The 25,754-nt window shown below is 42.1% G+C and overlaps 1 protein-coding gene across 1 annotated transcript in view; it reads right to left on the bottom strand.

The window, feature by feature from the left end:
- gpr156 (G protein-coupled receptor 156) overlaps positions 1-25,754 on the bottom strand; it is a gene marked incomplete at both ends in the record, with an annotated part of 114,424 nt that overhangs the window by 26,322 nt on the left and 62,348 nt on the right. The window contains 2 exon segments of the mRNA XM_084314420.1: positions 1,436-1,672; positions 9,505-9,600. Coding sequence (XP_084170546.1) covers positions 1,436-1,672; positions 9,505-9,600 — 333 coding nt within the window.

Genomic DNA, 25,754 nt, shown 5'->3' with positions numbered 1-25,754 from the left:
GGGTGGAGGTGTACAGGTGTTAGGGTGGAGGTGTACAGGTGTTAGGGTGGAGGTGTACAGGTGTTAGGGTGCATGTGTACAGGTGTTAGGGTGGAGGTGTACAGGTGTTAGGGTGGAGGTGTACAGGTGTTAGGGTGGAGGTGTACAGGTGTTAGGGTGGATGTGTACAGGTGTTAGGGTGGATGTGTACAGGTGTTAGGGTGGATGTGTACAGGTGTTAGGGTGGATGTGTACAGGTGTTAGGGTGGATGTGTACAGGTGTTAGGGTGGAGGTGTACAGGTGTTAGGGTGGATGTGTACAGGTGTTAGGGTGGAGGTGTACAGGTGTTAGGGTGGAGGTGTACAGGTGTTAGGTGATTATGCCAAAACCACATGTCCTGGGAACCGATCGCCAAGTGTACGTGTGTGTGTGTGTGTGTGTGTGTGTGTGTGTGTGTGTGTGTGTGTGTGTGTGTGTGTGTGTGTGTGTGTGTGTGTGTGTGTGTGTGTGTGTGTGTGTGTGTGTGTGTGTGTGTGTGTGTGTGCATCGGAGCATATTGCTCTCTATTGAAACGCTTTCTCCTCCTCCACTGCATGCATTCCTCGGTCATGACATCAGCCGGCGGCCTCTCAGCCTCGTTAAGCCGTTGGCAGCCGGCGGGCTGCGTGTTGGACTCATAGACGACATGCAGTATGTGTGTGAGTCACGCTGCCCACACACGCACACACACACACACACACACACACACACACACACACACACACACACACACACACACACACACACACACACACACATACACACACAGGAGACCAGCACCGAGGAGGGGGAGTCAGTGGGCGTCGTCTGAAGAGAGACAGGGACATTCATATACATCTGCCTGTCTACAGTTTCTGCCCCATTGACTGACACTGAGAGTCTGTGTGTTCTGTTGGAATGCAAGCTGTCAAAACGTCCTGACACACACACACGCACGCACACACACGCACGCACACACACACAGCTGACTGTGTTGTTTTCAGATTGCGAGCTGTCAGTAGTGAGTCGGCACTTGGTTGCAAACAGCAGCGTCTCTGTTTCCTGCACACAGGTTACGGTGGGGCGTCAGAAACATCACGTCCCTCAGGGTTCACCTGGGGCTGCAGAGAAAGGGCTGTGCTGCACTGGAAACATATATATCTGGTTCTCTGCCTGTCAGTCTGTCTGCTTTTCTGTCTGTCTCTCAGTTAGTAAGTCAGCTTGCTTGCCTGCATCTATCTATCTATCTATCTATCTATCTATCTATCTATCTATCTATCTATCTATCTATCTATCTATCTATCTATCTATCTATCTATCTATCTATCTATCTATCTATCTATCTATCTATCCATCCATCCATCCATCCATCCATCCATCCATCCATCCATCCATCCATCCATCCATCCGTCCGTCCATCCATCCTCTGTTTCTCACCTGAGGTATAAAGAGGAGGCAGTTGGAGGCCAGTGTGCAGATGAAGATGGCTCCAGCCAGGGTGCCGTAGAGGAGGTTGGGCCAGCTCTGCAGGAAGACGGCCACAGGGCCGGCCACCATGGTGGACAGAGTGACCAGGCCGACCACCGTCATGATGGTGGGAGACTGGTTGACCGGAGGGTGGCTGACGTTAGAGGTCAGACCGGCCAGGTAGGTCCCATACAGCAGGAGACTCCCCTGAGAGAGAGGCATGGAGAGAGGGGCGATGAGAGGGATGGAGAGAGGGATGGAGAGAGGGATGGAGAGAGGGATGGAGAGAGGCATGGAGAGAGGGACGATGAGAGGGATGGAGAGAGGGATGGAGAGAGGGATGGAGAGAGGGATGGAGAGAGGCATGGAGAGAGGGACGATGAGAGGGATGGAGAGAGGGATGGAGAGAGGGATGGAGAGAGGGATGGAGAGATGATGAAGGTTGAAGAAAGACGCATCTTAAGGGGCACAGAAAAACAATGCTGGATTATTTTGCACATAATTTCATGCATATTCTAACACTGCTAACTGTTCTGCACACTTTCATTTAGTTTGACAGTTATCAAGAATTCATGAGTTTGAATAATGTCCTCCTCCAGTGACGTCACCGCAGGTCACCGAATCCTTAACTCTTTCACTGCCACACGACAGAAGGTTAACCCTTTACTATCACACAACCGACGGCGATGCTAATGATCCGCGGAGCTAATGATGCTAATAATGGAGCATCGCCGTCGGTTGTGTGATAGTAAAGGGCTAACCTTCTGTATTGTCACAGTGAAAGGGTTACAGTTTTTCTCAATTGCTTTGGTGCATTTCTCTGATCAGAATTAAAGTTCTCATGACTGTTAGTTCAACCTCCACAACATTTTGTCATTTGTGCACATCATAGTAGCAGTTTCTCATTCCTCCGAACAAATTGCAAATGCTTTTGGACATGCATCAATTGCTTTCATACAATTCTCTGCTGTTTTATAACATTATCATTTGCTTATGTCATGTCAGTCAAAATTAACTATACTTATGACTGCTGAATAGTCATTCCCTATAAAACTAATAGTCCTCATTTCATTGATTGAGTCATTACATACAAAAATGTTGAACTAGTTGTCAAAATCTATCAATCACGGCCTCACAATGGCTGAGGCTGGTCAAAGGGTGCAGCCAAATGTTGAGAGAACCACTGTAAATTAAATTACTGTATTCAAACATTTCGTCGGGAGAGCAGGTGTGTATACTGGACAGTAATTCAGCACTAAACAATCTGCACTGCACTACTGCCATTGTGTCATACATGAAGCTTGCAGTGGGACAAGAACTTGTCACTTTTTACATTTTACATTTAGACAGCTTTACTGCAGCACAGATTTACTGTATTGTAGTGTAGAGTAGTGTTACAGTAAATATTTGCCATATTTACAGTATGGTACTGTACTGCATTATTTTACAAGTGGGAAGCACTGTTATTGTACACTACAGTAATATGGGTTACTGTAAAGCAGTATATCTCATGTTTGCTGTACATTACTGTAATTTTACTCTGCACCACATAGGACAACCTCGCAGAGGTGGAAGAGGGCCCCTTTTTACTGCAATGGTGATTGCCATAAGGTTGACAGAGATACAAAGCGCTGTTATAGAGGATGACAATATCTTTGGGAATATTGAATCCGTTTCAATCGCTACAATTGACAGAGTGCTCAGTGGAAATTAAATGTGCATGAAACAATTGTAGTACAATTGACAAATGAGTAGCCATTTGACTGGAACAGAGTGAAGGAGATCCGCCACCAGTATGCACAAGTAAAACATTTATGTGTTCTATGCATACTCTAATGTTCAGTGCTGTAAACTGGTTACTTTGTGTAGTGCCATGCAGTACACTTACATGACAGTTCATACTGTACAATATGTTGTCCAAAATGCATTATGTTACACAGGAAAAGTTTATAGTTTTTATCTCTCTCTTCTGGGATAAAGCGTGTACCAGGGAACCACTGCACACATTATACGTTGATGAGGCGGGTTTCAATCTGGCAAAAGGTAGACCGCGTGGAAGAAATCCCATTGGACAGAGAGCAACCATTGATGTCCCAGACCAACAAGGAGGGAATATTACAATGTGTACAGTGTGTACAGTAATGTGTAACTGTAGATTTCAAATGGCTGTGCAAATAGTGTATAGTGCTGTCTTGAGCATTTTCAAGTAGTGTCACCAATATCTGACTTTTTTGCATTGGAAAACACTTACAGAGTGATCTGTCATAATGAAAACATGACAAAGCCATTTGACTATCTTGTTCATAAACAATGGTGTCAGGACTTTTCATTTTGATGACAGTGACACTTTCATTGACATGGATACTTGCTTTTGAGGAATGAACTATCCATTTTGAGCAAGTGACACGCTTCTGCAGGTTATCAACTAGGTTTTGCAGTTTGTACAAATTGTTTTGAGAAATGCACTAACAGTTATGAGAACTTTAATTCTGATCAGAGAAATGCACCAAAGCAATTGAGAAAAACTGTAACTGGCTGTCGTGTGGCAGTGAAAGGGTTAAAGGAAGGTGCTAGGCTGCATTGCTTGTGGAAACAAATGCAACAAAATTCAGTTATTCTGGAGGGCAATATGTGCAGCAATAGGCCAGCAGGTGTCAGCAAAACCATTTTTATGTCTGCTTGGAAATGTCCCTGACTCATGAGGAAGGGGTTTAAAGGGGAACTCCAACATTTTGGGAAATTAGCTTATTTAACATCTTCCCTGGAGTTAGACAAGAAGATACATACCTTTTTTGTCTCTGTGCATGCATTTTAGCTTTGGGAATAGACGCTCCGTTAGCATAGCTTAGCTTCATCACTGGAAGTGAGGCAGGACAGTAGCCTTACAGTGCCTTACAGTGTATTGCAAGGTCTGACATTGACCAAACTTGATATGCATGACCTTGGTGGGCTCTAGGTCAACTCCTGAAAAGGGGGTCAATGTCAGACTTTGCAATCAAAAGTTAGGGGGCTAATAACCCTTGCCATAATTTCAGTGCGCCCCCTAACTTTTGATTGCAAGGTCTGACATTGACCCCCTTTTCAGGAGTTGACCTAGAGCCCACCAAGGTCATGCATATCAAGTTTGGTCAATGTCAGACCTTGCAATACACTGTAAGGCACTGTAAGGCTACTGTCCTGCCTCACTTCCAGTGATGAAGCTAAGCTATGCTAACGGAGCATCTATTCCCAAAGCCAAAATGCACGCACAGAGACAAAAAAGGTATGTATCTTCTTGTCTAACTCCAGGGAAGATGTTAAATAAGCTAATTTCCCAAAATGTTGGAGTTCCCCTTTAACACTGGCGATGAGGAAACCATCATGGTGGGTCAGAGATGACCTTCCTTCTGCCTCCACCTGGAAATCTATGATCTCTGGAAGAAACAACACACTATATCGATCGAAGAACTAGTCTTTTTCTGCAGAAATGGCAGAAATCATTGGAATCTCCAATGTTAAAGGAGCACTTGATCAAAAATGCTGAATTATAGTAGCCTACACATAATCGCACACACATCCAAACAGTTTTATGTACATTAATTTAGTTATTGAGAGTACATGAGTTTGAATATGGTCACCAGTGATGTCATCGGGGACATGCAATTCTTGTGTTGTGTTTATGACAGCACCATAAAATAATGTAGATGAAAGAATAGCAATACCTTGTCTTACAGGGAACTGCTACCTTATCATTTCATTTAGCTGTAATTAACACAAGGATTCAATGTCCCAGATGACATCACTGGTGGCCATGTTATAACTCATTTACTCTCAAACTAAATGAATGTGTGCAAATGTTTCTAGGGTGTGTGCGAGATTATGTGCAAAATAAATCAGCATTGTTTTTTGGTGAAGTGCCCCTTTAAATATAATTAAGTGGATAACAACTCAATAGTATGCAACTGCAGAGCCGCAGAGCCAACGGCGCTCTCAGGTCCGGCGGTCTGGGGGCGTCTATGCCTTCTACAACGCTGTTCGGTTTCCTCTGATTGGCCACTAAGCCCACGTGACCCTACGCTAGCACGCCCCCCTTATCGCCGCCAGTTCGCGAGACAAGTTCGCGCGACAAGCCCCTTCAATGACATCCGCAAGGGTGGTGGCAGCGTAACAGCGTTCACCCTGATGTAAAGTAGCGATTTTTTTATTGGTTTATCATAACAAACCAATTACATAATCCAACATATGTGTAAAGAAACAACATAGCTGCGTATTGCTGACTCTCATATTTGCTAATGCAACAGCATTTACCCTGATGTAAACAAAACAAGTCCAATTTTTTATTGGTTTGTCATGACAAACCAATTACATAATCCAACATATGTGTAAAGAAACAACATAAGCTGCGTATTGCTGGCTCTCATATTTGGGAATGCAACAGCGTTCACCCTGATGTAAACAAAACAAGTCATTGATAAGCTACGGCCATATTAGACACATAGCCATAATTTAAGATATAGTTTATGCATTCGCAAATATGGGAGCTCTGTCATTGAAGGGGCTTGTCGCGCGAACTGGCGGCGATAAGGGGGGCGTGCTAGCGTAGGGTCACGTGGGCTTAGTGGCCAATCAGAGGAACCCGGAAACCGAACAGCGTTGTAGAAGGCATAGACGCGGTCTGGGGACCGCTCAGCAGCGCCACCCACCCAATGGCTGAATTGGAGTAATGCACTGTGCGGGCACAGCTGTGAGATCCGCGCAAGGCCAGATATCTTGAATGAATGCGTTTATTTAAACTTTAATTAACAGATTGCAGAATGGGTACAGTACAGTACAGCTCAATACACACAATTGTTAAGGGGATGCAGACCAGAGAAATACTTCCAGCTTGTTTACATCAGGGTCCCCATTTTCAATTAATCATAAATGTACAGTTCCCTCCCCCTTGTATATATTTACTGTTAGGATCTCCGTTTAACAGTACTGTATATTTGCATATCTTGTATGTCACAAATGTAACAGTACTGCATATATGTATGTCATAAATGTCATGATTAGTTTAGATTAGATGATTCGATTAGATTTTTATATCTGTATATTGAGTATGTCATAAATGTCATTATGAATTGAAAATGGGGGACCCTGATGTAAACAAGACGAAAGTCTTTCTCTGGTCTGCATCCCCTTAACAATTGTGTGTATTGAGCTGTACTCTACTGTACCCATTCTGCAATCTGTTAATTAAAGTTTAAATAAACGCATTCATTCAAGATATCTGGCCTCGCGCGGATCTCACAGCTGTGCCCGCACAGTGCAATACTCCAATTCAGCCATTGGGTGGGTGGCGCTGCTGAGCGGTCCCCAGACCGCCGGACCTGAGAGCACCGCTGGCTCTGCGGCTCTGCAGTTGCATGCTTCTCTAACAACTGGGGACAGACCTTAATTTATGCAGCAAAATGTAACACCTGCAGCATGTAACCCGCCTTTTTATGCAGGGGAAGAAGCACAGGGATGAAGCAAAGAGAGGAAGCAAAGAGAGGAAGCACAGAGAGGAAGCAGAGAGAGGAAGCACAGAGAGGAAGCAGAGAGAGGAAGCGCAGAGAGGAAGCAAAGAGAGGAAGCACAGAGAGGAAGCAGAGAGAGGAAGCACAGAGAGGAAGCAAAGAGAGGAAGCAGAGAGGAAGCAGAGAGAGGAAGCAGAGAGGAAGCACAGAGAGGAAGCAGAGAGAGGAAGCACAGAGAGGAAGCAGAGAGAGGAAGCACAGAGAGGAAGCACAGAGAGGAAGTACAGAGAGAAAGCAGAGAGAGGAAGCACAGAGAGGAAGCAGAGAGGAAGCACAGAGCGGAAGCACAGAGAGAAAGCACAGAGAGGAAGCACAGAGAGGAAGCAGAGAGGAAGCAGAGAGAGGAAGCACAGAGAGGAAGCAGAGAGAGGAAGCAGAGAGGAAGCACAGAGAGGAAGCAGAGAGGAAGCACAGAGAGGAAGCACAGAGAGGAAGCACAGAGAGGAAGCACAGAGAGGAAGCAGAGAGAGGAAGCAGAGAGAGGAAGCACAGAGAGGAAGCAGAGAGGAAGCACAGAGAGGAAGCACAGAGAGGAAGCAGAGAGGAAGCAGAGAGAGGAAGCACAGAGAGGAAGCACAGAGAGGAAGCAGAGAGGAAGCAGAGAGGAAGCAGAGAGAGGAAGCAGAGAGGAAGCAGAGAGAGGAAGCACAGAGAGGAAGCACAGAGAGGAAGCAGAGAGGAAGCACAGAGAGGAAGCACAGAGAGGAAGCAGAGAGAGGAAGCACAGAGAGGAAGCAGAGAGGAAGCAGAGAGAGGAAGCACAGAGGAAGCACAGAGAGGAAGCACAGAGAGGAAGCAGAGATGAAGCACAGAGAGGAAGCACAGAGAGGAAGCAGAGAGAGGAAGCAGAGAGGAAGCACAGAGAGGAAGCAGAGAGGAAGCACAGAGAGGAAGCACAGAGAGGAAGCACAGAGAGGAAGCAGAGAGAGGAAGCAGAGAGAGGAAGCACAGAGAGGAAGCAGAGAGGAAGCACAGAGAGGAAGCACAGAGAGGAAGCACAGAGAGGAAGCAGAGAGAGGAAGCAGAGAGGAAGCAGAGAGAGGAAGCACAGAGGAAGCACAGAGAGGAAGCACAGAGAGGAAGCAGAGAGGAAGCACAGAGAGGAAGCACAGAGAGGAAGCAGAGAGGAAGCACAGAGAGGAAGCACAGAGGAAGCACAGAGAGGAGGCAGAGAGAGGAAGCACAGAGAGGAAGCAGAGGAAGCACAGAGAGGAAGCACAGAGAGGAAGCACAGAGAGGAAGCAGAGAGAGGAAGCACAGAGAGGAAGCAGAGAGAGGAAGCAGAGAGGAAGCAGAGAGAGGAAGCACAGAGAGGAAGCACAGAGAGGAAGCAGAGAGGAAGCACAGAGAGGAAGCAGAGAGGAAGCACAGAGAGGAAGCAGAGAGAGGAAGCACAGAGAGGAAGCAGAGAGAGGAAGCACAGAGAGGAAGCAGAGAGGAAGCACAGAGAGGAAGCAGAGAGAGGAAGCACAGAGAGGAAGCAGAGAGAGGAAGCACAGAGAGGAAGCACAGAGAGGAAGCACAGAGAGGAAGCACCTCCAACATGAGGAAGCTCCAACCCTCCACCGCACAAGAAAGGTACTATTTGGAACCAATACCAGAACTGAATTCGATTACAACCAGATTTGTTAAGAACCGGATTCGATAAGCAAAACCACAAGCATTAAAGTCCAAACTGTGAGGATTGGTCCATTACCACACGCTTCCAGGTACCAATTACGCACTGTGAGGATTGGTCCATTACCGCACGCTTCCAGGTACCAATTACCTCCACACACCTGAAGGGAGTTTCGAATCAGCTTGAAGGGAGCCCTTATATACTCGGGGTTTCTGAACGTTCATTGTCGGGTCGTTTTGCTTACCTCCGCCTGCAGCTTGTTCCTTCCGTTGTTGTTCTCCATCTGTTTCTCCAGTACGCCTTGGAATTCGCCGCTGTTGCTCTTCTCTGCTCCCGTGGACCCGCGCCCCGTATCTCACTGGACCCGCGCCCCGTATCTCACTTTGCCCCTTGGTGAGTTTGGAAGTATATTTTTGATGCTCTGTTTTTCCTCGTTTTTCCTGGACTCAAGACCTTTCTGTTTTTTGTGTGTTTCGTTAACACTGAAGATGTATCGCCTTTTGTTATTTCTGGATTCAGCTTTATTACTGGACTGCCTCGTAATCCCTGCGTTCGGTTATTGACATTCCTCTGTTTCTCTGTTTCCTCTCCGAGTGGATAGACAGTAAGCTGCAGAGCCAGAGGCCGCAGCGCCGCAGAGCCAACTCTGCTCAAGGACATTCCCCCTGAATGCTTTATGTTGTTTTTTCGCTCTTTCTGTTTGTAAATAAATACGCCCTTAGTTTTTGGCTAACTCTGAACTACCTGTCTGTGTCGTGCTGTTGGGGTTGTTTACAAACCATAACACACAATCTTTCAAACTAAACAAAAAAAGAATAATAATAAACAAATAAAAATGAATTGATGTTACAAGGTTTTCACACGCAGTAGCAGTGACTCACCTTCAGCACGGCGATCAGCAGAACCCACAGGTCTGAATACAGAGAGGAGCAGGAATCCAGCGGAGACAACGAGTAGGAGACCTCTTCCCCCATCACCTAAACCCACACAGAACATATATACACATGAAATAAAACAATTACATTAAATTAAATTCAGTCAAATACAATGTAATAAAATGAAACAAAATACAAAATTAAATAGATACATATTTATAAATAAATAAAATAGAAAAGGTTGTACACAGCACCAAGTGTATTAACCTGTTCCACCCATCATGGTCGGTACCGACCCCTAAATGACATTATGATCATAGATCCATATTTTTCAGAGTGATGCAAAACATTTGCGATATTAAAATCAAACGTTTTCAAGTATTAACATCACTAACATGTCACAAAAGCATGTAGAATGTATATTATAATCAATACGTTAGTTTAGCAATAGGTTAAAAGTGTTAAAAGATAGTTTTAAGTTTTCGATTTTCGATCGTCCATTCCAAGCTTGAAACGAAAATGGAAATTTCGAACCATGGGAATTGTAGTCTTTTTGCGGCCATTTCGTAGAGGACATGCATAGCTGTTGACCAGCGTTGGAATTTTTCCGAACTACACTTCCTGGCAAGTTCTATGGGGGTTCAAAGTTCAGAGTTGAATTATGAATTAAGATAAGATAAGATAAGTTAAGATATTCCTTTATTGATTATGTCAATAACTGTTATTATTCGCGATAATAAGCCACAAAATGTAAAGTTTTTGACAAATATTGAAACGCAGTTAGTTTCTCCTCCCTATTGTTAGCATGTAGGAACAATTATATCTGAAATTAGTTTAAAAACCGTTGCACTGTGGGGAAAATAAAAAAGTACACTAGATTACAGTAGATATCATTATCTGTTCTTATGCACGCCTGGTGATACTAAATCCAAATTGAACTCGGGCATTTGAAAGATACTATATGTATATATATATAAATGTGCGAATTGGCTATAATAAGGTAATGTATAAGCATCTATTCTATATTCTATAATAATATTTCAAATTGCATTTGTCCGGATGGGAGAATTCAGTACTGTATCTACAGAACCTTCGGTTTTATCATCTTCCCTTTATTAATTTCCTTAGATTTGTTGTACACATGATTTCAAGAGGGTACTGAACGAGGTCAGTGGCAGTTCTTTAAGTTTGGTCATTATTATCATGGTGTTATTCACTGTCAAAGATGCAAAGAAAAATCATAATTCATATTTTCCTTTGTTTCATCACAATTTAAGCAAGCCTAGTAATAGACACAATATTTCTGACACTGTGAATACATTCCCTGAGGTCCATAGATGTACCTAGATACCAAGAATATGCAAATAGCCCTTGTAGAAGTGGAGCAATATTCCATTTACCTAGGTATATATTTTATGCGGATTTTCACATCGTGTGGAATAAAACAATTACATTAAATTAAATTCAGTCAAATACAATGTAATAAAATGAAACAAAATACAAAATTAAATAGATACATATTTATAAATAAATAAAATAGAAAAGGTTGTACACAGCACCAAGTGTATTAACCTGTTCCACCCATCAGGGACGGTACCGACCCCTAAATGACATTATGATCATAGATCCATATTTTTCAGAGTGATGCAAATTTTTTTCGATATTAAAATCAAACGTTTTCAAGTATTAACATCACTAACATGTCACAAAAGCATGTAGAATGTATATTATAATCAATACGTTAGTTTAGCAATAGGTTAAAAGTTTTAAAAGATAGTTTTAAGTTTTCGATTTTCGATCGTCCATTCCAAGCTTGAAACGAAAATGGAAATTTTGAACCATGGGAATTGTAGTCTTTTTGCGGCCATTTCGTAGAGGACATGCATAGCTGTTGACCAGCGTTGGAATTTTTCCGAACTACACTTCCTGGCAAGTTCTATGGGGGTTCAAAGTTCAGAGTTGAATTATGAATTAAGATAAGATAAGAGAAGTTAAGATATTCCTTTATTGATTATGTCAATAACTGTTATTATTCGCGATAATAAGCCACAAAATGTAAAGTTTTTGACAAATATTGAAACGCAGTTAGTTTCTCCTCCCTATTGTTAGCATGTAGGAACAATTAGATCTGAAATTAGTTTCAAAACGGTTGCACTGTGGGGAAAATAAAAAAGTACACTAGATTACAGTAGATATCATTATCTGTTCTTATGCACGCCTGGTGATACTAAATCCAAATTGAACTCGGGCATTTGAAAGATACTATATGTATATATATAAAAATGTGCGAATTGGCTATAATAAGGTAATGTATAAGCATCTATTCTATATTCTATAATAATATTTCAAATTGCATTTGTCCGGATGGGAGAATTCAGTACTGTATCTACAGAACCTTCGGTTTTATCATCTTCCCTTTATTAATTTCCTTAGATTTTTTGTACACATGATCTCAAGAGGGTACTGAACGAGGTCAGTGGCAGTTCTTTAAGTTTGGTCATTATTATCATGGTGTTATTCACTGTCAAAGATGCAAAGAAAAATCATAATTCATATTCTCCTTTGTTTCATCACAATTTAAGCAAGCCTAGTAATAGACACAATATTTCTGACACTGTGAATACATTCCCTGAGGTCCATAGATGTACCTAGATACCAAGAATATGCAAATAGCCCTTGTAGAAGCAGAGCAATATTCCATTTACCTAGGTATATATTTTATGCGGATTTTCACATCGTGTGGAATAAAACAATTACATTAAATAAAATTCAGTCAAATACAATGTAATAAAATGAAACAAAATACAAAATTAAATAGATACATATTTATAAATAAATAAAATAGAAAAGGTTGTACACAGCACCAAGTGTATTAACCTGTTCCACCCATCAGGGTCGGTACCGACCCCTAAATGACATTATGATCATAGATCCATATTTTTCAGAGTGATGCAAAAAATTTGCGATATTAAAATCAAACGTTTTCAAGTATTAACATCACTAACATGTCACAAAAGCATGTAGAATGTATATTATAATCAATACGTTAGTTTAGCAATAGGTTAAAAGTGTTAAAAGATAGTTTTAAGTTTTCGATTTTCGATCGTCCATTCCAAGCTTGAAACGAAAATGGAAATTTTGAACCATGGGAATTGTAGTCTTTTTGCGGCCATTTCGTAGAGGACATGCATAGCTGTTGACCAGCGTTGGAATTTTTCCGAACTACACTTCCTGGCAAGTTCTATGGGGGTTCAAAGTTCAGAGTTGAATTATGAATTAAGATAAGATAAGTTAAGATATACCTTTATTGATTATGTCAATAACTGTTATTATTCGCAATAATAAGCCACAAAATGTAAAGTTTTTGACAAATATTGAAACGCAGTTAGTTTCTCCTCCCTATTGTTAGCATGTAGGAACAATTAGATCTGAAATTAGTTTCAAAACGGTTGCACTGTGGGGAAAGAAAAAAAGTACACTAGATTACAGTAGATATCATTATCTGTTCTTATGCACGCCTGGTGATACTAAATCCAAATTGAACTCGGGCATTTGAAAGATACTATATGTATATATATATATATAAATGTGCGAATTGGCTATAATAAGGTAATGTATAAGCATCTATTCTATATTCTATAATAATATTTCAAATTGCATTTGTCCGGATGGGAGAATTCAGTACTGTATCTACAGAACCTTCGGTTTTATCATCTTCCCTTTATTAATTTCCTTAGATTTTTTGTGCACATGATCTCAAGAGGGTACTGAACGAGGTCAGTGGCAGTTCTTTAAGTTTGGTCATTATTATCATGGTGTTATTCACTGTCAAAGATGCAAAGAAAAATCATAATTCATATTCTCCTTTGTTTCATCACAATTTAAGCAAGCCTAGTAATAGACACAATATTTCTGACAATGTGAATACATTCCCTGAGGTCCATAGATGTACCTAGATACCAAGAATATGCAAATAGCCCTTGTAGAAGTGGAGCAATATTCCATTTACCTAGGTATATATTTTATGCGGATTTTCACATTGTGTGGAATAAAACAATTACATTAAATAAAATTCAGTCAAATACAATGTAATAAAATGAAACTAAATACAAAATTAAATAGATACATATTTATAAATAAATAAAATAGAAAAGGTTGTACACAGCACCAAGTGTATTAACCTGTTCCACCCATCATGGTCGGTACCGACCCCTAAATGACATTATGATCATAGATCCATATTTTTCAGAGTGATGCAAAAAATGTGCGATATTAAAATCAAACGTTTTCAAGTATTAACATCACTAACATGTCACAAAAGCATGTAGAATGTATATTATAATCAATACGTTAGTTTAGCAATAGGTTAAAAGTGTTAAAAGATAGTTTTAAGTTTTCGATTTTCGATCGTCCATTCCAAGCTTGAAACGAAAATGGAAATTTTGAACCATGGGAATTGTAGTCTTTTTGCGGCCATTTCGTAGAGGACATGCATAGCTGTTGACCAGCGTTGGAATTTTTCCGAACTACACTTCCTGGCAAGTTCTATGGGGGTGCAAAGTTCAGAGTTGAATTATGAATTAAGATAAGATAAGATATTCCTTTATTGATTATGTCAATAACTGTTATTATTCGCGATAATAAGCCACAAAATGTAAAGTTTTTGACAAATATTGAAACGCAGTTAGTTTCTCCTCCCTATTGTTAGCATGTAGGAACAATTATATCTGAAATTAGTTTAAAAACGGTTGCACTGTGGGGAAAATAAAAAAGTACACTAGATTACAGTAGATATCATTATCTGTTCTTATGCACGCCTGGTGATACTAAATCCAAATTGAACTCGGGCATTTGAAAGATACTATATGTATATATATATAAATGTGCGAATTGGCTATAATAAGGTAATGTATAAGCATCTATTCTATATTCTATAATAATATTTCAAATTGCATTTGTCCGGATGGGAGAATTCAGTACTGTATCTACAGAACCTTCGGTTTTATCATCTTCCCTTTATTAATTTCCTTCGATTTTTTGTACACATGATCTCAAGAGGGTACTGAACGAGGTCAGTGGCAGTTCTTTAAGTTTGGTCATTATTATCATGGTGTTATTCACTGTCAAAGATGCAAAGAAAAATCATAATTCATATTCTCCTTTGTTTCATCACAATTTAAGCAAGCCTAGTAATAGACACAATATTTCTGACACTGTGAATACATTCCCTGAGGTCCATAGATGTACCTAGATACCAAGAATATGCAAATAGCCCTTGTAGAAGTGGAGCAATATTCCATTTACCTAGGTATATATTTTATGCGGATTTTCACATTGTGTGGAATTAAACAATTACATTAAATTAAATTCAGTCAAATACAATGTAATAAAATGAAACAAAATACAAAATTAAATAGATACATATTTATAAATAAATAAAATAGAAAAGATTGTACACAGCACCAAGTGTATTAACACTATATCAATAATATCATTCTATATAATCTCCTGGTTTGGGAATAGCACCGCACAAAACCGAAGCAGACTACAGAGAATGACACGTTCAGCCGAACGCACAATTGGAGGGGGGCTTCCCACCCTCCAGAACATTTACAACAAGTGGTGCAGGGGTAAGGCTAAGAGAATCATCAAGGACTCCAGCCACCCAAACAACTGCCTCTTTGAACTGCTGCGGTCAGGCAAGCGATACCGGAGTCTCAAGGCAAGCACAGAAAGACTCAGAAGAAGCTTCTATCCCCAGCCCATCAGGCTGCTCAACGAACAATAACACTATGCAACAACCATCAAATGCACACACATCCACACGCACACACTCACTTTAAACAAACAACACACTGCAGCACCCACTCTCCACACTTTATATTTATTGGTAAAGGATTTGCACTACAACAACCCATGTAAATTGTACCTAAATTGTACCTCATCCCATTTCTGCTTTGCACTATATAGTATTGTATATTAGTACATTGCATAGTATATTGTATGGTAACTCAGTTACTTCTATTCTGCATCGAACATTGTACATATATATATACTGAACACTGTGACTTCTATTTTTACTTCTATTTTACATGCTATACTATTTTATTCCATACTTATCTTGTCTAGCACAGTCTCTGGAGCGTAACAGTAAGAAGCATTTTGTATAAAAGTATTCTGTACTTCTGTATGACAACTATTAAAGAAACTTGAGAAACTTGAAACTTGAATCTAGATATCGTAAATCAATCCCTTGGGGGCGACGGCTATTCTAGAGTGTCAATGTTTTTAACAAAATCAAAAGTTCCCTGCAGATATCGAAGGACTTACAATGTCGACCAATCAATCACGACCCTTTGACTATAGTATTCTTATAGAACTACTCTCAACCTTCACCACAGATCACTACAAAGAATGATAGGACAAAAGTCTAATCAAAATATTTGCAGATGATCACAAATGTGTCCTTTGATTCACCCTCCCCTCATCCCACCCTATAAACAAACAGATACATTTTTTAAAGACATACCCCTTCAGATATCGACTATACATGGTGATTGGTTGCATCTGTCTGTCTGTCTGTGTGTGTGTGCAGCATGTCTCACCAACTAAAAGGCGGAGGTGGATGAAATGCTGCACATAGGCGAACAGCACGTCAGGGACCTGGATTCTGGAATATTTAGCAAATCGGTCAATGGTATTTTATTTGAATCAACCTTCTGTAGTGTGGTAGTGAAAGTTTTTTTTTTTTTTTATCAATTTTTTTTTATTATTATTCACATGAAACAGGACAACACATTAAACACAATCACAATACATAGAACTTCACAAGAAAATAACAAAAACAATAATAATACAGAATAACAATTTATACAGACAAAGAGAAAAGAAAACAGAGTTCAACCTTCTAAATTCTAAATCCAAGGGGTACTATCTAATAAATGGTCTTTCCCAGTGTTCAGCCCCGATTCCCGGCTGTGTGACCTTATATTAATAAAACGTACATGTCCAATTCACCACAAGGACCACTTTTTGAGAACACGACCCGAAAACAGAGCAATGAACCTTCATGAAAAAACAAAAACCTGTAGAGGTGTTCCATAGACTCACAGAGACCGTGTAAAAGTGACCAAACAGTGAAGAAATAGTTAAATATCTGCCCCCCCATTAAATCCCCAGCTAAACTCAAGAGGACAAGACAAAAGACAAGACAGACAAAACATTTCCTCCTCCCCCTCCCAAGAGACCCCCGGACTCACCCGAACACGCACCTCAACCCCGCTCAGCCGCACACGGCGGTCCTGACCTTTTCGGCTGCTGCAAACCACAGGTCAATACCTGCCTGACCCACCCCAATCACCCGCGCCGTGGATACCTCAAGATAAATCACATCCAATAGTGTTAGGGACCAGTTAATCACTGTAAGCTTCTCAGGCTCCTTCCATCTCATTGCTATTAGCTTCTTCGCTGCTGTGACACCCGCTAGGACAACCCTTTTTAGTTGAACGGACGCAGGTAGTGTCGTTATATCGTTCAGGAGTAGCGTAACAGCTGTGAATGGGATAGTTAAGCCACACAGTTCTGAAAGTTTGTCCGTTATTGACCTCCAGAAGCGGGCCACTGGTGGGCAATCCCAATACATATGCATATAAGTGCCAGTGGCCTTTTGAGAGCACAAAGTGCACCGAGAGTCGGTTATCAGGCCCATAGCAAATAGCTTCCTAGGTGTAAGATAGGTCCTATGAATATAATTAAAATTAATTTGCTGGTGATTGGGGTTGCGGGAAGATAATGTCACATTTGCCCAAACATCATCCCAGTCAAACTCGGGGTCCAACTCCGGGATATCCACACGCCAGATTGTATCCAATGATACATTTTTATACGTGGATTGAATTAAGAGCGTATAAAAGTCTGAGACAAACCCTCTGGATGTCGTCCTGTCCACTATGAGCCTGAGGAAGGGGTGTGGGTGCAAAGCTTGAGCCCACGGCACGCCATGCGCCCTCAGTGCTGACCTTAGTTGAAGGTAAAGAAAGAAGGACTCGCCGGGAAGATCATAAAATTCTCTTAAGTCCTGAAACGCACGGAGGCCGTTCTTATCATAAATATCCTCCAGAGTATGCACTCCCCTCCTTTGCCATTGAGGAATATTAACCGGCTTGTGCCCAACAAGTAATTGCTGGTTATTAAAAATTGGAGAGTCCAGGTGCCATGGGCATTTAACCCCACACGACCTCTGTACATTACGCCACGTTTGGATCACGTGAGTTATGATCGGTCCATACCTCAGCCGGCATTTCGAAATAGAGACAGTGGAGTACACTACATCCTGCAATCTTAGCGGTGAGACCGCCGCCGCTTCTAAGGAGCGCCACGATACAGCCTCTACAGGGTCTAGCCAGCACATCAGAGGTCTCAGTGAAAAGGACCAGAAATAAAGCTTAAAATCAGGGATTGCGAGGCCCCCATCTTGTTTCCTACGTTGAGTAGTAGCCCTTTTGATTCTCGGGCGTTTGTTATTCCAGATAAACTTAGATACCATCGATTGTACCTTGCGCCAGTGGTCTATTGGGGGGGGACAGGGGGAGCATTGAGCTAACAAAATGTATCCTAGGCAGGACGTTCATTTTGATTATGGAAGCCCGGGCTTGTAAGGAGTTAGGAAGGGACGACCACCTGTCTAGATCCTGGCGTATTTTATCATAAGTACCCGTGAAGTTGTACTTAGTAGTTTGATTCAGCGTGGGGAATATCTCTATGCCCAAGTATTTAAAATATTCTACTATGGGGATATCAGCTGGTAGTCGTACCGCCTTGGCCAGCTCATTAAAAGGTAGGCAGGCTGATTTGTTCCAGTTAATCTTAAAGCCTGACATTTTACCAAAGTCGTCGATTATTCTCAATAATTTTGTGGCCGACCGGGAGGGGTCGTCCATAAAAATCAGCAGGTCATCCGCATAGAGAGCAATTTTGTGTGGAGTATTATTGACTATTATGGGGACGATCTCCTCCGATTGCCTAATAAATTGGGCCAATGGTTCGAGGGAAAGCGCGAACAGTCCTGGGCTCAGAGGACAACCCTGTCTAGAAGATCTGGAGACTGGAAAGAGTGTGGAACAGTTTTTGCCTGTCAGTATCATCGCAGACGGTGAGGCATACAGGACTTTAATCATATGAATAAAACTCTTTCCAAGACCCATGACCTCAAGTACCTTCCACAGGTATGACCACTCAAGTCTGTCAAACGCCTTCATGGCATCCAAAGACAGAACTGTGGACGGAGCTGTATTGTCTTTACTGTTATCGATTACATGCAACAGCCTCCTAAGATTATCTGCAGCCAGGCGCCCCGGGATAAAACCAGTTTGATCGCAGTGTACCAATACCGTCATAAATCTCTGCAGGCGGCGGGCCAGCACCTTGGCAAACACTTTTAAATCGGCCCCGAGAAGACTCAAGGGCCTATAGCTACCACAATCATTGGGATCTTTGTCCTTCTTGAGAAGTAAGGAAATCAACGCCATGTTGACATCTCTTGAGAACTCCCCTTGTTCGATAGCATAATTGATCATATCGAGCATCAATGGACCCAGTTGGTCCCAGAAAGCTAAATAGACCTCAGGTGGAATACCATCCCAGCCTGGTGCCTTGCCCCTCTGCATTTCAGCAATCGTCTCCCTCAATTCCATAAGAGTGATCGGTTTCCCCAGTTCCTTGGCCTCTTCCTCAGAAATGTGGGGTATCTCAAGCCCGCCAATGAACGATTCAAATTTAGAGTCGTCGAGATTAACCTCTGAGCTATATAACTGTGAGTAAAACTCTTTAAAAGTGTCGTTGATATTTTTCGAATCAGTAGTGACTGTACCCTGTCTCGTCTTGATCGAGGGGATATCCGAGAAATGATCATTCGAGCGTATTTTCATTGCCAATAGATGGCTAGGCCTGGAGCCGTGAAAGTAGTAATTTTGTCTTGTCCTATGTATCAAGAACTCAGACTGTTGTTTAAGTATGGAGTTTATTTCTTTCTTGACTATCTTACGTTGTGTGTTTAGTCGTTCACTATAGTTAGTTTGCAAGGATGCGTATAGGTCCGCATATAATGTTTCCAGTCCTTCTAGTTTTTTTGACCGGGATTTTCGCAAATTGGAGGCGAAAAGTGTGACATGACCCCTGATAAATCCTTTCAATGCGTTCCACAGGACCCTAGGGTCTTCGACCGTGCCAACGTTGATCTGCAAGAATTCAGCTAGTTTACTCCTGAACTCAGAACAGAAATCATCGTTCTTTAACAAGGTTGAGTTAAAACGCCATCTGGGAGCTCTCGTGGAGAGCCTGCCAAAGGTTGCCGTAAGGAAAATCCCCTTGTGGTCCGAGAGAGCCAGGGGAACCAATGAGACGTCGAAACTATCAAACATATTAGGGGACGCGAATGCATAGTCTATTCGAGAGAAGGTTTTGTGTCTGGCTGACAGGTGAGAGTAATCCTTGAGGGTGGGATTGGATATGCGCCATAGGTCTGTGAGCCCAGTGTCCTTAGAGGACCGTTGTTGGTCGCTTGTTTCAGAGGACCCGGACCTATCCATCTCCGCATCCCAGCACGCATTAAAATCGCCACCCACAATGAGAGCGTATCCAGTAAGTTCCAACAAATTCTTCGTGATTGTATTATAGAACGCTGAATCAAATGTGTTAGGGGCATACAATGCTATTATTGCCATCTTCCTATGAGAGAACTCAACTTTTGCTATAGTAATCCTTCCCTCCGTGTCCGACCACAAGTCCAGGACTTTGATATCAAGGTTACGTCTTGTAACTATGACGACTCCTTTCGTCTTATCCTCGGCTGAGGATGAGGAGATAACATGATATTGTCAATTTGCCAGCCTTGACACATCACCTACCAATAAATGCGTCTCACTAAGGAGAGCAATGTCAATATTTCTTCTATTCAATAACCAAAGGACACTGGCACGCTTGTGAGGGGCGTTAAGACCTCCAGCGTTCCAAATTAAAATATTCAATTTAGCCATGGTCGAATTTGTCTAAATGCGTAGAGAACATACCAGTGCAGCTAGGCTGAGGCTCGAGGTGCTGATCCAGGCGGGCCCAGACGGTCAATCTCAGGAGTTCAGAGGAGGAACAATCACACACATATAAGACAACAGTACATAAAACACAGAACAATACCACCCCAGTTACAACCCACCCTCCTTCTACTCTAAACCCTAACCCACCCGTCCTATTATTAACCCTCCTATACCCACTCTCCAATCCCCTCCCTATGCCCCATCCACTGAGGATGGTCATCTTCCTCTCATTACCCACTGGAGTCATGGATCCAATAAGACGCTCTCCACTCCGACCCCCCTCTAGATAAACCCCTGATTAAACCCCCACTAGTCCAATAAACACAAATAAAAATAAAAATGTATCTCAATAAAGATATCGGTCGAAAACCACCGTGAGCCTTGGCTCTAACACGAGACAACTATAATGGAAAAAATAGCCATTATTATATAATAACTCAACATCAACCCTGTGTTCATCTACTACCGAGTCTGCGTATCAATGGCGCAACGTTATAGCATAAATGGATAAAGGAAAATTCAAAACAAAATCAAATTAAAGCATAGTCTAAGGCAGGATCGGATCTCAGTTAAATTGCGCATACAGATGTCATTAAAACAGCGACAATAAGAAGAAAAGGAAAGAGGGTTATGGCTAAAGTGCAAGCAAAGCTAAACCTGACCCAACCTGTTATCATATATTTTGTATGTATATTCGGTCGAGAACCACCATGAGCCTTGGCCCTAACATGAGACAACTATAATGGAAAAAATAGCCATTATTATATAATAACTCAACATCAACCCTGTAACCATCTACCTCAGAGTCTGCGTATCAATGTCGCAACATCATAGCATAAATGGATAAAGGAAAATTCAAAACAAAATTAAATTAAAGCGTTGTGGTAACGGGAGATGGTGTGTGTGTGTGGTGCACTGGTGGAGCGGATCAAATAAACCGTCAAACGTTAAGTCGCAGTCCGGTGCGTTATTTGAAGACATAATAACCAGCAGATAGTCTAAGGCAGAATCGGATCACATTTAAATCGCGCATACAGATGACATAAAAACAGCGACAATAAGAAGAAAAGGAAAAGAGGGTTATGGCCAGAGTGCAAGCAAAGCTATACCCGACCAAACCTGTTATCATATATTGTATATGTATATTTAACCGACCTTCTACTATTGGAGCCCAAAGCTCAAAACATCCTGGATATAAAAATAAAAGCATACAAGAAGTTAGTTAAGGACCCGATCACCATTGAATTGTGCAAACCAATGTCACTTTGAACAGCAACAGCAACCAAAATACGTAAACATTAACGGGTCTCGAATGTCACGGCGCAGACGATAGACGCAGCCCGCTAGCCAGCCCGAGGCCAGCGCGTAAGCTAGTGATGAATCCGGCTAGCACGCTAGAATCTGTCATGTACATTGTTCAGTTAGCTCGTTAGCCTCCATAGAGCTCGGATGGGCAGCTGGTAGTTAGCCTGTCTGGGCCTGATAACAAGCAATTGCGAGTAGTCCGCCCTAACAATGTATTTAGGTCCACAACGCCAAGCCACTCACCCGACAAAGCTATCAAGCCACCGTCTCGACCAACCCCCCGAGATATTCCTCCGCTTTGGCCAACGACCAAAATGAGCGACAGACAATCTTGCGGGGGCGAATAGCGTAGGCCTCAAGCCCAGTTTCCATAGCTTGGCCATGACCAGTTTGTATTCGCCCCTCTGTGCCTGAACCTCCGGTGTGAAGTCCTCGAAAATGGCCACTTTGTGATTGTCGAGACCCAGATCCCCCCTTCTGGCCCGGGCCGACCGCATGATGAGTTCTCTCTGTTGTAGCCTGTTTAGCTTGACAATGATGGGCCTCGGCTCCTTGCCCACACCAGGACTGGTCTTGCCCGCTCTGTAGGCCGACTCACACAAGGGCGGATCGGGAAGGACATCCTTCCCCAGTATCCTCTGCAGCAGCTCCGGCATGTTCTCCGAGAGACGTCCTCCCTCACTGCCCTCCGGTACACCAACAATCCTGATGTTGTATCGTCTCTCCCTGGACTGCAGTTCCACAATTACCGACTGTAGTTTGCCGACGTCAGCCTGCGTAGCCAGCAGGGAGCTCTCTAGACCCGCCACCCTTTCGCCTTGTTGAGAGGCCTCAACCGTTAGCGAAGCTAGTTCGTTAGCGTTAGCTGCGGCGGCAGCGTGTAGCGACTCCATCTTTTCTTTCAACGGACCTACCGCCAGCCTGATTTCCTCCGACATTGCCCGATGGAAGGAATCAAAAAGTTCCGCCTGCGCTTTCATCTGAGCATCAGCGAAGCGTACCTCAAAGTCTGCATGGAGTTTGGTCACGACCGAGAGAATTTCACTTATCTCAGGCGAAAGCGAGGACGGGCCCGGTGCCATTTTGTCGGCTGAAGCGTTGTTGGCTCTGGTTCCCGGCTTCGACATCACGAAAAGTCGAAAAAAGGTCGATGAAGGTAGTAGATGCTCGACCATTCAACAAAAAGATCAATAAGAAATAAAAATAAAATAAAGACTAGTGGGGTGACAGTGTTTTCCGCACGATAATAGGGAGCTCCCGTGAAACACGTCTCACCCCATGAACGCCTGGCTCCGCCCCCTGGTAGTGAAAGGTTTAAAACTATAGCAATTGGGAAACAGGGTGGAAACCTGACCTGAGCATGACGTAAGAGTAAAGATTGGCCACCATGTGAATATGGTCAATGATTTGTTTGGCTGTGGTGAATCCTCATAATACAGAGACGGTGATTCACTTCGTCTCTGAAGGTAACTTTTTGGGATTTGTGATTCCTTCAGTTCGTGTCACAAGTAAGTGTTAAATATGTGCATAATGAGGACGCTTAGTTATTGTCTGTGATTTATATGGTTAAGGCTTATACTAATGTTATAAATAATTCTACCAGCTGTTTAGGAAGCAATGTACCAGTATGTTTATAGTGATAATCTAGCCAATTGGGTATAATCTATGTTGTTGATTATAGTATTTAGTATCTGTTTAGCACAGTTTATCCCTGTAACTAGTATAGGTAAAGCACTGCTTATCCCCATTGGTAGTTCCACTCGTGAGGTTTATGTTACTTGTAGCAACAGTATATTGTATAGTATATAACAGACTGATTAATAAGTGTTGTGTATGTTGTCTAACTACACAACTACATAATACAATAATCGCGGAGATGTTGATAGCTTGAACCCATGGCTTTAATGACGTTGTACCCCAACCCGGCAGTACATAATATGACCTGTGCGTAACGTAAGCACGCAGGACAAGAGGGGCGTATGTAGCCTAACGTTAAGTAGTCCCTCTACTACTCCATACATTACAATAAGTATTAGTAATGCTGATGTCTTTGTTTTCTCCCCATTTAGAACCACACACACACTCCCACACACTGTGTTAATTAAGCATTACATCAGGAGCAGGAGTGGTTTGTGAACAATAAACCATGCCTAGGGGTGGTCGTTAGACCCCCCTAAGCATGGTTTATTGTTTACAAATCATGACTGCAAGTGGTGTAATGCTTTTATACAACTGCCACATTCATCCAACCTTATTGCTATACAATAAACACACATTAATCGAAGATTTATTGAAAAAACCATCCGCCAGAAAAAGTAGTTCCCACAACAACAAAAAAGAGAAATTGCCTCCATGTGGACGCAGCTCGGAAATGCATCCAACCAACTAACACATCCAACTGCCTTTCAACTAAGACATCCAACCAACTAACACATCCAACTGTCTTTCAACTAAGACATCCAACCAACTAACACATCCAACTGTATTTCAACTAAGGCATCCAACCAACTAACACATCCAACTGCCTTTCAACTAAGACATCCAACCAACTAACACATCCAACTGCCTTTCAACTAAGACATCCAACCAACTAACACATCCAACTTTTCTTTAGTTTTTAACACTTTGATCGCCATGGGTTAAATTCATAATTTACCATCCCTAGCCAGCTCTATTTGTCTATGGAGAAGTTCCCCTTCTTTGCAGGGCTATAACTTTTTAAATTCTATTGCTAAATTGCCATTATTATGGCCCATTCAATGTCCTATATGTATTGTTCAGGGTGTAGCAACGTTAAACTTTTTCATTCACATATTCATACTAAAATATGGTCTAAAGTATAAGTATGTTTTTATCGTTTTCTGCAGCTTTCTCCAGAACTTGATTTATAGCTCCAAATGCATTATATTGATGATGAAATACAGTTTGATAGCAATCGGCGCGAGATAAAAAATTTCAACTGGACGTGGTTCTAGAAGTTACTACTTATCATCTGATGTTGACCGGATGGGCGGGGGATCGTTTATAATTCCGTGGGCAGCGTTAGATGATTCATCCAGAGTGGGTCATATGTTCATCATAGCAGTTTATATGGAACACATTAGAATATAACGCTGAATCTTACCATGGCTTCCTCGCGCCGCTGGCAGATGAGTGTGGAACAGAATTTGTTCTATTATGGGATGGAGAAATGCCCGATCCATTTCCAGGTTGTATAATAGTATATACGTCCAAATCATGTTGTTTTTTCGAGTTATTTGCACCGATCGATGTTCACTGTGTCAAGACGGAGTCTCTCTAACGATAGCGAGTGCCCGGACCACATATGGATGAGCACTTCCGGTTCAAAGGGTAATTTCCGGTTGGCGATCTGCCGATCGGCCACCAGATGGCGCTCTTGAACCGCTAGAGTTGAGTGGAGCTTTGCAGTGTGTCTCAGGGCTCCGGAGGGGAAATATGATTTCGATCACAGATTTTTGAAATATTGACATCAAAGACGAGTTACGGCGTCTTCGGCAGAATGAGCATGGCTAGGGATGACGTCTTAACTCGTCATCAGCGATCATAGTGTTAATTATGAAGTTAGTGGTTGTTATTGGAATGATTGATTGATTGATTGAAAATTGTATTACCAGATGCAGAATGGGTACAATACAGTACGGCTCAATACACACAATTGTTAAGGGGATGCAGACCTACTTTCTATAGAACTTCATTCTTAGATGCTTCTATAGAAAGTAGGTAAAACAAAGTAAAACGTTTTCTTTGCCCTATAGGAAAAAAAAGTTTTCTTCGCCCTATTTTTTTATTTATTTTTTTAAACCTACTGTAGAGGGCCTAAACTTAACCAGTTGGAAACCA

This window comes from Notolepis coatsorum (genome assembly GCF_963971535.1).
Source record: "Notolepis coatsorum genome assembly, chromosome: 5".
Lineage (NCBI taxonomy): Eukaryota > Metazoa > Chordata > Actinopteri > Aulopiformes > Paralepididae > Notolepis > Notolepis coatsorum.
Note: the sequence above shows the minus strand (reverse complement) of the source record. Positions and strands in the feature narration are given on the sequence as shown.